Source organism: Lepeophtheirus salmonis, chromosome 3, assembly GCF_016086655.4.
Source record: "Lepeophtheirus salmonis chromosome 3, UVic_Lsal_1.4, whole genome shotgun sequence".
NCBI classification, from domain to species: Eukaryota; Metazoa; Arthropoda; class Copepoda; order Siphonostomatoida; family Caligidae; genus Lepeophtheirus; species Lepeophtheirus salmonis.
In genome coordinates this window covers 44,185,142-44,201,012 of record NC_052133.2, presented here as the reverse complement: position 1 = coordinate 44,201,012, position 15,871 = coordinate 44,185,142, and the positions used below count along the sequence as shown (strand labels likewise).

The 15,871-nt window shown below is 31.9% G+C and overlaps 1 protein-coding gene across 19 annotated transcripts in view; it reads left to right on the top strand.

Moving 5' to 3' along the window:
• Positions 1–14,463, top strand: part of AMPdeam (AMP deaminase) — a 94,815-nt gene extending 80,352 nt beyond the window's left edge. For 7 of the 19 annotated variants that reach the window (XM_071887429.1, XM_071887427.1, XM_071887428.1 and 4 more), the window contains 10 exons: positions 697–871; positions 3,443–3,653; positions 3,719–3,896; positions 7,025–7,374; positions 7,964–8,161; positions 11,010–11,141; positions 11,677–11,963; positions 12,032–12,412; positions 12,470–12,662; positions 13,888–14,463. In XM_071887429.1, coding sequence (XP_071743530.1) covers positions 697–871; positions 3,443–3,653; positions 3,719–3,896; positions 7,025–7,374; positions 7,964–8,161; positions 11,010–11,141; positions 11,677–11,963; positions 12,032–12,412; positions 12,470–12,662; positions 13,888–14,040 — 2,258 coding nt within the window. In that variant the 3' untranslated portion in view covers positions 14,041–14,463. Of the gene's footprint in view, positions 1–132; positions 369–696; positions 872–3,442; positions 3,654–3,718; positions 3,897–4,387; positions 4,421–7,024; positions 7,375–7,963; positions 8,162–11,009; positions 11,142–11,676; positions 11,964–12,031; positions 12,413–12,469; positions 12,663–13,887 lie in introns of those variants that run through there. The other 12 variants (XM_071887426.1, XM_071887437.1, XM_040709377.2 and 9 more) reach the window with 4 other exon arrangements.
• The last annotated feature ends 1,408 nt before the right edge of the window (positions 14,464–15,871 follow it).

Genomic DNA, 15,871 nt, shown 5'->3' with positions numbered 1-15,871 from the left:
TTCTAAAAATAAAAATGAAAGTTAAGTGTGTAGTAATTTCTCCTTTGCTTTAAAAAACAAAAAAAAAAAAAAAAAAAAAAAAAAAAAAGAGAGCTGAAATGTCTTAAGAGGCTGAGGTCTATCTCTCAGTTGAATCCTCGACTTTGTTCCTTCTACAGAGGTCTAGAGGTCATTCCTAATACTACATACATATTATACATAATCATGAATAATCTATATGGAGAAGTGATTTCCAGGTACGGAAACTCCAAAGGAAGACTCCGTCATGGGAAATCTGGGGGCTGGGCTAGTGCCCAGTGTTCCTCGGAGACGAAGCTCCCTCTCTGATTTGGAACATCTGCGTAAAGAAATGGCTAAGATTGTCACAGGTACCCTTCACTTCTAATTTTCTAAATGTGTGAACCCCCATCATTTAAAAAAAAAAAAAAAAAAAAAAGCCTGGACTGTCTTGGACTGTTCCTATTTTGAGTGTTTCTTACATATTTAAAGACATATACAATGTTTGAATTGTACATACATGATAATATATTTAATATTTATCCCTTGATTTGTATTTATGAATATGTATTAAATTGATATCCCTTATATATATCGTATGTCAAAATTTCTCCAGGTGTTTTTTGCGTGCTTATTTCTTCTTAAAAATATAAATACCTTGTTCCTATTTGATTTAATAACAGGTTCTTTTTCTTTTAGAGCAAGAACCGTCGGGATTGTCTCATTCCTATCAAAATACTGAGGGTGAAAGATTCCGTCAAATAGCTAAAATGCTCATCAATAATAAGGAAGACAAACACTTGTCCAATGAGATCTCTGCTCCTTATGAAGTCCCACAATATCCCATTGAGCAGATTGAAACCAAAATGATCAGGTGAGTACAATTATTATATCTATATTTGTTATGTACAAGTTGTGTATTGTATAAAAAAGGTTTACATGTGGCAATTTCTTCATCTTAAAATGTATTATTTAACTACAACATTGGTCATTCTAATAATTACACACTATGAATGGATGCTACCCTCTGATTTTGATATAGTGACGTGGTCATTATGTATTAATGAGAATGTAAATGTGGGCATTTAATATTTATAATGTGTCACAGAATACTTATATTTTACTCATTTGTATTAAAATAGTCAAAAATGACGCCAATAATACATCAATTATGGCATTATCCTCATCCTAAGGACTCTGAATCCTTCATTTAAAATGATTCATCTCATTTTTTGGTCGCAACTTGTAGAATACATGTATATCAATATCTACTGGGGAAGAATGTATAAAGAAAATATTAGTTTCTTGATGAGATAATCATATGCTGTGAGATCGCGTGCTTAATTGATAGATTAAAAGTATTTAGTATGATTAGAATATGATCTTAAAAAAATTCTCTATCAATTTTTTGACTTATAATACTTAAGATCGTTGTTAGTTAGTTGTTGAACATATTGAATATTGTGAACACGTTACGCTCCTGAAATAAATACCATTTAAGCCAGTACATAGATTTACATCTATGTAAATGAGAGCATTGTCAACTCCTTAGAGAAACCAGTTGTTTAATGTCCAACTTTGTACTATTGTTTTACGAGGATTCTGAAGATTCAATGAAGTGACGTCATTTAATTTACATACATATATAATAATTATAATCTACGCAATTAATTTTTACTTTGATTACGATTATATCAGAGTTTTCACAATTACTATTTTGTTTACTTTAATTTAGTGCACAACAATAGGCCAGGGATACTTTTTTCCCAATTGGACTCTCTTGGGTCCAGCCTCATTCACGGTACAAAAATACATAACTATTAATACCTACTCTGTTGTTCTATGCGCGCATTAACTTTCTCTCCTCATCAGCTTTATTTTTAATTGCCTGCTTTCTAAAAGTGTGTGTTTATAAGTATCTGCAACTATTATGCATTGGCTACGCGCCCTGACTTGAATATTAAAATAATTATTTAAAAAAATCACGATGATTCGATGTGCCTTCTATGTATGTACGTGTGCAGGCACAACTTTTCCCTTGGGTACAAGCGGGTATCCTTTATGCAGTGTGTATGTGCCTATGTAAATATGTGTAAATGTCGTGTACAAGTTGCAACTTGTATAAACAAATTGTGCAAGTTGCAATTTCGTATCAAAATCCATATATTTAATGGAAAAATTACTTATTCTAACTGCCAATGTTGTGTCAGTCTTTAATTATTTGGTACAGTCCAGTCTTTCGGACTGTCAGTACTCTAACGGATAAAAAAAGAAGAAATATAATTGAGTGACATTTCCAAGGACTGCACTTAATAAGTTCTTGGACTGATATCCAGGACTAAGCTGGACCCGGACTGAACTTAACAGACCTCCAGTCTTCAGTCTAAAATAAGGACATTACTAATTACCAACGATACATGGGTAATATCATTTTATTTTGATCTATTAAACCAACATTATTATTTACCCATCTCTATTATTCAATTTTTGAGAGGCCCAGTCTGCTCCCCAATACCCTTCTGGGACAATCCCGCTTGGAGATGTGCTGTTATCTCAATCCCCTTCTCATATTGTATGCTCATGGTGTGGGAACTACGACATTTTTTTTCTTAGAAATCGACAGCTAATTATGTTTTCTACAACATTGGCTAGGAAAATTGTAAAAAAAAAGAAAAAGACTCTTAACCTCTTAAAATTTGCATAATATAAATGAGTAAATAATAACGTTTGGCCCACAATGAGGAGTAATATAAATGTGGCCAAGAATTTATAATCTTCTCTTGAATCCTTATACTATTTGTATTAAAATAGTCAAAAATAACACCATAAATATAACGATTAGCCATGGAGTATTCAATTATTGGATGATTCTCATCCTTTATTAAAAATTATTTAAGATTCTCAGGGTACATAGCCTGTCTATCCTCTCTTCGATTCAGTGAAGTCGTCCTTCCCCTTAGCAGAAAAGCTCCCCCAAAACATAATTTTTCTACCCTCATGTTTGACGTTGGGTTGGTGTTGGGGGTAGGACATTTTATATATAACAGGAAGTTTGTTCATGGTTTTAATTTCTCCAGATCAGTTCCAAAAATTACTTAAGACCAAAGGGACAAAAAAAATCATATCTCGGACCTAGTTTTCCACACTAGTATTAACGAGTAATATAATAACTCTAGCCCTTTGAACTCTATAATGAGCCAAAGAACACCCCTTATGAATTTGCAATTTTCACTTATAAAAAAGTCCAAAATTACATCATTTCATCATCTATCTACCATTCATGGGATACTCAATTACTGTATTGTCCTGGTTATTTATCTCATTTTTGAGTTGCAACCTGTACAATTTGCTAATACAATTTAAAACTTGTACAGAACATATATATAATTTACTTCTCGTCATTATGACACTGATTTTAATTTCATGTATATATTCATATTTATAGAGTTCAAAAGAAGTTTGAAGAGAAAGCTGATCCCAAGGCTGAGGCCCTTATCCGAAACGATAGGCCTGATGGAGTCCAGCCTATTTTACCCTCAAAAAATAACTCAGTCCCCAATCTCTTGGATCAACGAAGCTTTTGTCTTAATGGAATGGGAGTTGAGGACTATCCCCATTTTCAAAGAGTCTTTATTTCCGGTGATGATAATAGTGGGGTAAGTTAGGCTTTGTTTTTGGTGAGGATAATAAATATATATTATGTTATCTTTTGATATTTCAGGTTCCTATGGAAGACTTGCAAAATGCTTCCAAACTCCTTATCAAGGCTCTACAAATTCGTCAAAGATATATGAAGCTCTCGAAACAGTCCTTCCACATTGCAGCTGAGACATTTCTTAGGAATCGGGAAGGAAAAACAGACGATGATGTACAGCACGATGAAAAAGCCTCTCTCAAAGGTGTGTAGAACTTTGTTGCCCCATTCCAGAAGTGTGCCCTCCAGGAATGAGTCAGCATTACAATAATTGAGACTCATTTCTTCTCTGGAACCCATTGGCATAATAAGTATATCCATAGAGAAAGAAATACATAGATTTGACAAGATTTGAGAATGATTGAGCAAAGGTATCAGCTGACAAAAAGATGTCTTGCACCTGCCTTTTTCTCGCGCTCTTTTTTCCATTACAAAATCATTTAATCTGGTCATAGCTGATATTCATTCCTGCTGACTGAAGATTTTAATCTACTACAGCCTAACTATGCTGATACTAAATCAATCATGTTTATATATTTATTTCTCTATGGGTTCTTGATTGGCATATCTCAAGATGCCAAATCAGCCGGATCCCATTATTTAGTTCATAGTGTGTAATTCTTATACTAGATAAAAAAGAATTACATTTCTGTTTGTTCAATAAAATAAACTGTTTCATTATTTTTTATGTTAAAGGGGGTTCGACCAAGGAAAGCTCACCACATTCAGGTTAATACTAGTAATTATTTTACTACTAAGAGTACAATAATAATCTTAATCTTAATTAATTGTATTCAATTAATACTCTTCTTGATTTTCTTGATTGGACTCTTAATCAGAATTGCTAGAACTTTTATCTTTCGTTCTTTTTATTTGATTTTATTTGATTGTGTTGTTATAACTTTTTGGATTTTAATACATACGTTTTTTGATTGTTTGAGAGCCGGACTGTGTGACAAAAAAAAAAAAAAAATAGATTTGATTTACATTAGAATTTACCCGTCAACATTAAAGCAAGATAGAATGATTTTCCTCTAAATTGAGCCTGGATTTGCATATGTTGTATTTCTTTACGAATTTCTATCAACAAATTATTCTGATTAATCCTTTGGAGATGCAGGAAATTACACTTATAGCCGTAGTAAAAATGCATATCCCACAATATAATCTAATTAAAGATTCAAAGATTTTATTTGAAAGGCCATATCGGATCGGTATAAGTCAAATGAAGGATTTTTTTCTATAGTTCATATTTTTGTGAATCTCAAACCATCCCAGAAATTTAGATACAAAGTCTATAATTGAACAAAATACGTCTATGAAGTATTGGTCTACAATATGTACATATATAGGATGTGAAAATATATACTCATATTCTTGATTTTTTTTCAAGACTTTTTTTGAAGTAACTCAACACAAATGTATATTTATAGGTCTCTCTTGAGGGCCCTTTTCTCCCTTTCATAATGGCAATCTTTTTGAAATTCATTCATGGGCCTTTACCTTAATATATTTACGAGATCTGATCAATAAGAAATGGCTGATATTGTCAAAATACATTTTATAATAACATCGATCAATGTACACGTTGTATCAACCTAATAAAGAAAATGTATTTGAAAATCGAATCAGAAATGAATTCAAAATGAGAAAATAACGGTTTCTTTTTTACAAGAGTAGTATATACACCAATACTCCCTAAAAATAAGGCCATATACAAATATGCTTATATCTATTAATTATATTAATAGATATAAGCATATTCTCCACTAAATGATCGATTTTCTTCTTCTTTCTGAATCTTCTTCTTAATCTAATATTTCAAGAGAAAAAAAGGACATTCCTCACTCTTTTCATGATAGCCCTTCACTTTACATATTTAAAAGCAAACGCTATAATATATAAATACGTACTATGCAACAAAAGTATATTAATTTAAAACAAAGGAATCAAATTATAAAACATTATCATCAATATCACTTAAATATAAAATAGAATTTAGTGTGTGCCATTATTAACAGCCTGGTTATTTCATTATCACAACGACAACTAACTTTTCTATTTATACATTTGCAAATTTATATACATATATCACGACATTACCTCACTAGTTGTGGGTTAGCACATCTATCATGCTCGTACATACAATTTATTTCTTAGAACTTTGCAGTGTATAATATTCAAACATCAACAATTATCCCTTTCAATATGAAGAGGTTCTATGATTTAAAATGTTTCTTGTTTGAGGTAGAAAAAATCCTACGTTAGTAATTTTGGGAGATCCCAAATTTCCTTTATCATAACATTTTTACTTCTACAAATGACAAAGATTTTAAATCACCGAACCTATTTATTTTGGAGAGGGAGCATTGTTGAGGTTTAGACATTATAATGAGTCAAATCTATATAAATACATAATAGATGTAATCACCCACATTTATACAGAATATACAGAGTATTTATTGTGAGTTGTTGATTTTTTTACTATTTTACACCTCATCTGTGATCTGGAAGTTGATAGGTTGAATTTGAATTAGCTTTTGTTGTAAAGTTAGGAAGTTAATTGTTCATAATTCCAAACAATGATGATTGAATACTAACTCCATAATTGGGAATATGAATAGTCTAATAACTACAAACTGATTTTGAGTCTTTCTTCCAGCATGTTCCATTTTGGAGAAGAGGTTGTGAAACCCAATAAAGGTAAGATCGCAACCTTTACTTTTCCAATAAGAAACAAGGTTAAAAGACCGAAAATCAGTTGGTATTAATTAGTCAATTATTTTTCCCAACTATGGGTTCATTATCATTTAATTAATTCACATTGGGGATAATTGTTCACAGAGCTTGACAACAAAGGCAAATTTCTTCATTAAAGACATAAATTATATTAAGTTGGATCAAAATTAAGTATAGTAAAACTTACTTAAATAAATATACTCGTTTATGGGTGTGGATTTAATATAAGTGAGTTCTTGGGTCCGAAAGAGTGTCAAAAATCCAACAACAACAAGAGCTAATTCAAATTAAACATATCAACGTTCAGATTACTCTGATTAGGGGAAAGGAAGTAGAAAAATAGACAGCTTATGACGCAATACATTGTACATTTTCATGTAACAAAGTGGCAATAACGCTGGTATATATGTCTGTCTATCTGGAGATGTACAAATATATTTATAAGTAATTTTCATTGTACAGTTAAAATCTTGAATGATGGATTGACACGCTTCCCAAAAAAAACAAAAAAAAAACATCATTTGCACATCAAATTCTGGATTATTTTTTAACTGGCTAACTTTGTGTTTTCTTTATTTCCATGTATGTACATAGATCATCCCATTCATCCTCCAAAATTCGATGGAGATCCCTACGAGGTTGAATTCCAACCCAATAATGGCTACGAAATCGGAATTAAAAAAGGGATTTTCCACGTTTATGCCAACCAAGAAGATCTTCAAAATGACAAACACATCAACTATGAATACTTTGATTTGGATACATTTGTCACGGATATGCATTTAATGTGTGCATTGATAGCCGATGGACCTCTCAAGTCTTTTTGCTACAGGAGGCTCTGCTATCTCTCTGCAAAGTTTCAACTTCATGTCCTGTTGAACGAACTCCGAGAACTGGCTGCTCAAAAGGCCGTTGCTCATCGTGATTTCTACAACGTTAGAAAGGTAAGGACCTTGGATTGTACATATCTATGTTTAGAGATGTGGAAATAAGCTAAAACCCACACCTAAGAGAATGTAACACAAATATGGCGACTCTGAGAAACAGTATATTTGCTGACAAAGATCATTAAAGATCTTATTTTCCCTGTTAATACGTTTGAATTGTCCAAATAGAAAGGAATAAAGAGACTCTATGGAAAGAGGTGAAAAGATATTTGAAATAATACGTATGACAAAATTCACGCAACTTCGATCAAAAAATAACTAGGGCTGGGAATTTTGTGAAACGCAAGAAGAATACAGCCATAGATAAATAGAAACAGAAATCCTGTCCCTAGCAATGTCGTGAGACCAAAATTGAACTAAGTACAGTAAACAATTTTAAACCTATTAGTATTCAAGGTTTCTTTCGAGTCTCTTTTGTAAGAAATGGTTTATCAGAGCAATATTTTATTGGGGGTCACCAACACGTAGAACTTTTTTCACTCCTTAATAATTCATTCTTTTTCACATCTCTAGTTTATGATCGTAGTATTTGTCGTAAAAATCGTATTCATTACTTAGAAATGATGTATTTCTTCTCTAAACACAGGTGGATACTCACATCCATGCAGCCTCATGCATGAACCAAAAACACCTATTACGTTTCATCAAGAAATGCTTAAAAACAGAGTCTGACACTGTGGTTTGTCTCGGAAAAGATAAACAGCCTATGGCTCTTCGAGATGTCTTTGAGTCCATGAGTTTAACGGCCTATGAGTTGACAGTGGATATGTTGGACGTTCATGCAGTAAGTTCATTCTAACTAATTTATTATTTCATGCAAATCTATTGCTTCATCTTTGTTGCTTCCTGCTTCTTCTTCTTTTAGTCAGTTACTTCATTAATTATTATTATTATTGCATTTATATACTACTTAATGTCACTTAGCTTGCTTAGCCTAATTCCCTAGACACTTTAAAATAATAAGTACGTAGTTGTTTTAAAGTAAAAGCCATGCTTCCTTTCTTTGATCATTTTTGCACTTATAAATAAGTTTTATTTTTAAATCACTTCATTCTTTCCTCCTAGACGCTACACGTTTAGTTTGCATTCATTCAATTATTTGGTCCATGCTAAACACCTAAATGAAAAATATTTGCAGACTTTCCTATTTTTTTTTATCTAGAAAGATTATTTTGATTTCCTTCCAAGTTCTTTTTTTATTTTTTTATTTTTTCTGCATTTTTTCGTTAGCTTATTGTCCTTAAAGTAAATAATTACATATTTGTTTCTATGTACATTTATGTATACATAATTAATTATATAATTACCCTTCTTATCAGTGGTGAAGGTGGACGATTTCCACAAGGGAGGTCATTTGTAAATTTTATCGACCCTATTCTTTAGATTTACAAAAATATATTTAAAATATATATAAAAGATGTTAGGGAAATTTTCGATCTTCTTTCGATTTTGTCCCTTTTCAAGAGAAATTTCGACTCTCTTTCCTTTATTTAAATATGTTTTTGAAAGATAAAAAAATTGGGCATTTTTTATAACCCTTTTTAAAGGTGAAATTGTCTGAAATTTCCCTCTCTTTTTTTTTGAAAACAATATTTCTTTACTTTTTTTAAAATGTTCTTTTTTTTAGAAAAAGTTCACTTTTATGGTTTCAAATTAAAAAAAAAACCTTTCGACATTTTGTTCATTTTCTTAATTTTTCCGCAAATTTTTTATACCCCTCTTCCCACCTTATAAAAATCTTCATCAGGGGAAATTGAGTATGAATCCCTGCCTTACCGCCACTTTTCTTATTACATATTAATAGAGAATTGAAAATATGTTCATTTTTAAGCATTTGAGGATACAATTCTACAATCTGCTTGATCAAGTTGTAATCTTGTTCAAGCAAATTGTATTCTGGTACGCTTAAAAATGCGCACATTTTAACCCCTCTATATATTATATTATTGTCATTCTTCCATTATTATTTATAATTTCTGCATGTTATTATTATTACAATGAAGTTGTTGTATCAGTTACTTACTCAGGGGCGTCTGTAGAATTATATATATTATTATGATTGTTTTTTTTTGGGGGGGGGGAAGAGAGTGGGGATTTTTGTTTTGTAAAAAAAAAAAAAACACCAAAACTAAAATTTTATGAAAAAACTTTCAAATACTTAATTTTTTGTAAAAAAAATTCAAATATTAAGTTGTTTTGTAAAAAAATTTCAAAAATCAATAGCTATTCACAAAAATTTCTAATATTCATTTTTTTTGAAAAATCAAAAGCTATTCACGAAATAAAATTCAAACTCCATAGGTATTCACAAAAAAATTTGGGATATTAAGTTTATTTGAAAAAAAAATCCAAAAATCCAATGCTTTTCACAAAAATTAAATTTGAAAAATTAAATTATTTGCTCTGCTCCATAATTTGCCCGAATGACCTTTTTTTAAGAAAATAAATTTAAAAAAAAAAAAAAAATGTTTACCCCTATTTTTGGGTAAATTTTTTTTATTATCACCTAAAAAAAATTTAGTCAAAGTAAAAATTATTTAATTTGGGAGGGGTCCTACATCCCCTCTAGCCCACCCCCTTGGACGCCCCAGTTACTCTAGGTATACAACTGCTAAATTGTCTTAATTTATAACATAATATCTATGCGAACAGTGCTTCAACAATGATTATAATTAACCCTTTGCTGCAGCACTGTTCCTTCCTTAGTTGTCGTTGCTATTTTGTGTATCTCTTCTTAATTAGTCTCTCTGGGATCTATCATTCATTCATTCTATCTTTCTTTGGTATAAAGATGAGAAGAATTTCACAATAAAAATATTCTCTCTTTGTTATTTTTTTGTGATGCTGAGTTCAGGGATGCGTATCAGAATTGCGTTTACACGTAAATTTCAATGGCTGTAAATGCATCCTCTGGTATTGAATCCCTGCTCAGACCTGTATCATCTTCTCACCTTTTGGGCATTCTATCACACACTCTATTCATTATTATTCGTTAGTCTTTTTTGTAATTCAGTCATCTTATTGTATGTATAGATTCTCATTATACTCTTAAATATTCTTGAGTTCATTATTTATTGTTATTTGTCCATATTTATCTATGTTTATTGTTCAGTGTGCAATAGTGTTGTTACCACGATGATATCAATATTCAGGGGTGACACGGGAGAGTGGGATGGAGGTGCCCGTTATTATCGTTTTGTGGGAAAAACTTTAAAAGATGTATCTGGCAAAAAATATATATTCAAATATATATATTTATTTTATCTAGAGCCATTTGAACCCCACTGTAATTGGCTTCTTTGGGGTTGGGGCTCAGAAATTGGATAACTTTTTTGATAAATATTTTATAAAGTAAAATTTTGTTTCTACGTTATCGTTAATTTAACTTTTTTATGGCCTAGTGGCACTCCAAATACCGTTTTCAATACTATTTAGTTTAGTATCGATTTAATATGTATCAGTAACGCTCTATGTAGTACCAGGATACGGAGCAACACTAGTGAACACGCCCCTTTTTGTACCCATCAATAATTTTGTACTTTGTACACTTACTACAAATGTTTGTCTGTTTCTACAAACATCTAAATCCTAAAGACTTACTGCCACTCATTCATTGCATATGTTTTATTTAGGATCGGAATACCTTTCATCGTTTTGATAAATTCAATGCGAAATATAATCCTATCGGAGAGTCACGTCTTCGTGAAGTCTTTATGAAGACGGATAATCATATTGGAGGAAGATTTTTTGGGACAATTATCAAGGTACGGCTAATTTATTGCATGTTTTTGGGGGAGTTTCTTAACCTTATGTCGTCATACTTGAGTTTTGGAGTCCTTGATTTGAAGAGTTTGATAATTTTTTCACTCAAACTTTAAGGCTGCAATTGCAGATTTATAATCAATGCATCATTTAACAAAAAAAATACTAATTTCTTACTGATGATCTTCCATTGTTGCAAACGTATTGCCTCATCAAAAAGTGCTAAAACCAGTTGCTTTTTGAAAAATTACAAATCGAATTTTAGATGTCTAATTTGGAGTAAATCATTCATTTCTTTATACAAACATTAGCAAAAACAGTCATCAATTACTTTGAATTTAAAAAAAATCTCAAGTTCTAAGGAAAAACTCACAAATTTCGATATATAAAAAATTTAAAATTTGTGGATTTTGACAAGATTCTGATATTTTTTAAAGTAAGAAAGTTCTGACCACATATGAACATATCGGGCGTTATAAGGTTAAATCCGTTCAACACTCATTATGAATTTTGTACATAATATATGCCTATTTATAGGAAGTAATGCAAGACTTGGAAGAGAGTAAATATCAAAACTTGGAACTAAGATTATCCATCTATGGACGGTGTTCCAATGAGTGGGACAATCTTGCTAAATGGGCCATAGAAAATAGGGTATACTCTGATAATGTACGCTGGATCATTCAAGTTCCTCGCTTGTTTGATATTTACAAATGTAACAAACTTGTCAAGAACTTTGAGGAAATCCTTGACAATTTGTTTAGACCTTTATTTGAAGTGACCAAGGATCCCAGTAGTCATCCTGAACTACATCGATTTTGCCAGTGAGTGGGGATTTTTTTTTCATCAAATGAAATAAAAATAATCATTTTAACGTTCTTTTTTATTAAAGGCACATTATTGGCTTTGACTCTGTGGATGATGAAAGCAAGCCTGAAAATCCCTTGTTTGATCGGGATGTTCCTACTCCGGATCAATGGTGTGATGATGAAAATCCTCCCTATGCATATTATCTCTATTACATGTATGCCAACATAACCATACTGAACCATTTTCGAAGTGAGAGGAAATTAAACACATTTGTACTTCGACCTCATTGTGGTGAAGCAGGGCCAGTCCAACATTTAGTCGCTGGTTTCATGATGTGTGAAAGTATTGCTCATGGACTCCTTTTGCGGAAAGTTCCAGTTCTTCAATATCTTTACTACTTATGCCAAATTGGAATTGCCATGTCTCCACTCAGCAATAACTCCTTGTTTTTGAACTATAACAGGTTTGATTTTAAATAAATGTACTCACATATATTTAATGCTTCTTATCACCTATTCAGATCCCCACTTCCCGAATATTTGGCTCGTGGACTCTGTGTCTCACTCTCAACTGATGATCCACTTCAATTTCACTTTACGAAAGAGCCATTGATGGAAGAGTATAGTATTGCAACTCAGGTTTGGAAAATGTCTTCATGCGACATGTGCGAATTGGCTAGAAATTCTGTTATTACGAGTGGATTTGCTCACACAGTAAGGATTTATATTCGCATTTTATAAATAGAATAGGTCATGAGCGTTGTTTAATCAATAGTTGTTTGTTTACATTACATTATTTTTGACTAAATAGTTTATACTGATTTGGCTAAAGCCATAGAGAATTAGTATCAGCTGGCTGAAAAATGAGAGCTTCATTCCCCTAAGTCACTCTACCTAATCAACTATTATTTATGACTATGACTATAGCTTAAGGACTCTGAGGAAAGAGTGGACATCATTTTTTCTCCTCTCTGATTGGCTTAAAATCCATCAATTTAGTCATACATTCTTCCATTTTATCACGCGAGGTTGGGAACTTTTTCAAACTTTCATATATTTTTTTTAAAATGTCATACTGACTCTTATATTTCCACTCTTTCCCTATAGGCTTTTAACTGAAGCTAGTTACAGTGGTGCCATCTTGCGAATAACTATTTTTTTTTCATTTACTCATACCCATTTCTTACTATGTTGTTAATAGTACATAATATTGCTGCGTCGGTCCTTATTTAGGGCTTAAGACTGCAGTCTCCGAGTTCAGTCCTAAAAACTTATAAAGTTCGGTCCTTGATGACGTTGCTCTAATTTATTTAATCAGTTCTACTACTGACAGTCTTATGAACCGACGGTCTTAAGCCCTTAAAAATGTCTGCAGGATTATAATATATATAGATAATTTTTTTTGTGTCTGGGGGGGGGGGGTCAGGGGCTTGGTTTAAAAAAAAATTCCAAACATTCTATTGAGTCGCCGTAGCTCATGGACAACGCGCTAAAGATAAATTATTCTCTTTAACTAAATGTGTGTAGGTTTGCACGCAGGTGATTTCTTGCAAAAGAAATATACTTTATGTATATGGACTTCACAAAAGAGTCCTTGGTTAGTTGGAGTAATTGTAATACTATAATGTTTATTTATACTTAATCAGCGCAACTCCATCTAACCAATTAAGGTAACATTAAAAAAACAAATAAAAATATAGCTATTCATAAAAAAAGAATTATTTTTGCTCTGCTGCATAATTTTTTTGGGCGTAAAACTTTTTTATACAGACCAAAAAAATTCTATTAAAAAGAAAAAAATCCTTTATTTGGAGGGGCTATTGTCCCTCCAGCCCAACCCTGTGACCGGTCCTAAGACTGGACTAGAATGAATAAATAAGGACTGACACAACACTAACATTAAGTAGATCATTCTTTAATTTCATTTATTTCCCAACAGATGAAACAACATTGGCTGGGACCTAATTATACAAAGCCTGGAGTTGATGGAAATGATGTGACTCGAACAAATATTCCTGATATTCGAGTTGGATATAGATATGAAACCATTCAAGATGAATTATTAAACATATTCTCAAGTGTCGCAAAATGATGGTGAGAATCAGACACCAAGTACACTGATTAATCAATGACTAATTAATTAGAGTCATTTATATTTGGAGCAATGGGATGAAAAACTCCTCAATATTCAAACAAATAAATCTTAATTTTTTAATTCATTAAAAAATCGTGATATTTGTAATTTTCTCATTAAACAAATTTATTTGAATTAGTTTTGCTCATTTTCTATGTAAAAAAAAATTATTTTTTGTTAGTTCTAATATTTATATGAGAGTTAATACTACTATTATCTGTACGATTATGAATTACCACTATTATATAATTATAATGATCAATTACCTACTATTATCTTTGAATTATGAAATTTATATATTTTTTGAATAAGACAGTTTTTCTTATAATTTAATATCTTCTTCTCGTGTGCATTCAGATAAATATATATTATTTCACATGACTCCCATCCTTTATTTCACTAGCTATCGTGTGATGCGTGGAAATTTAGACACTTTCCCATTTTAATTTCAGTACATATCATATATTTCTTATAGTGGTAGTATCCGACATTTCCGTAATTATTAAGTGTTGAAGAATATACAATTTTTGCTAATAATAATAGGGGCATTCTATGTGAAATAAAAAAAAAATGACATTTGATAAATATTTTAATAGTAATTAAGAACTCAAAAATCCCAATTTTAGCCTGTTTTGTTCGAGATTTAGAGGCTTCTAAGGTTTTTGCCTCGACGCCACCTGCCCTATTTTTAAATCACTCTATTTTGTATATCTTTGAGGATATCGATTCACTTTAAAAACCATTTAATAGACCCTCTGCTATTAGTCAGGATTGATATTATCTAGTGGTACACATTTGATGTTTTCAAGAGTAAAATTTAAACGAGAAGTTTTGTGAGGACATTTATAGAGGAAAGTCATCTGAAAATAGGTCTCGGTACAACTTTCATACAATATGTGATCCCACAGCTCTAACGATTGCCTCAATACAAGGCCTAACTCCCTTGCATACCTTGACTATGTTGTCAGACTTGTGGTTGGTCCACTCCTTCTTGATAATAGCTTCAAGACACTCCTGTGAGGAGTAACACACACCTTCTCCTCCCGAAGTGTCTAGATAGATTAGCCCAATGGTTTCGCGTTTGGAGAGGAGGCGGCCATATTTTGAGTTCTCAAAAAACTGGAAAGTTGTCTCTCAGGAAGGACTGGGTCTTAGCAGCGCCATGACACGAAGCTCCGTCTTGAGTGGAAACAAGTTGTCCCCTGACCTACTCTTTCATCCTAGATAGAACTTATTTATCCGGAATTCGACGTAAGCATCTGCATTGAGCTGTTCCTTCATGCCCACAAAAATGGAAATGAAGACTCCACTACACCCTAAACCATGGTTCTGGCTTGATTTGTTGTTCTGAAGACATATTTCACAGACACTGAATCTTCGTTGCTCTTTCCAACCGTCACATGTTGCTCTGTTCCTCTTCCGTGATTTTGCCATTTGTACCATTAGATAAGATCGACCCTATTTATATAAAATAAACGAATTCATATATGTAATTATATAAGGCTGTTGATAATTTTTTGGGCTACTCCCTGATCCCCCCTCCCCTAATGATCAAATCTAGTAATGCCCTGGTGAAGTACATCATTAATTGCACTTAAGTCTACATTAGTCCTATAATTGACTACTTATACTTAAGTATTCATGAAAAAAAAGTAATGATACTTGGTTTAAAAAGTAGTACTAATGAATACTTGAGTACTCCTAAGTACATTTAAAAGACAATTATGAAAGAGATTTCACTAATTTCGTTTAAAAATGTTTTAATCAGAATTCTAATCAGATGATTAGA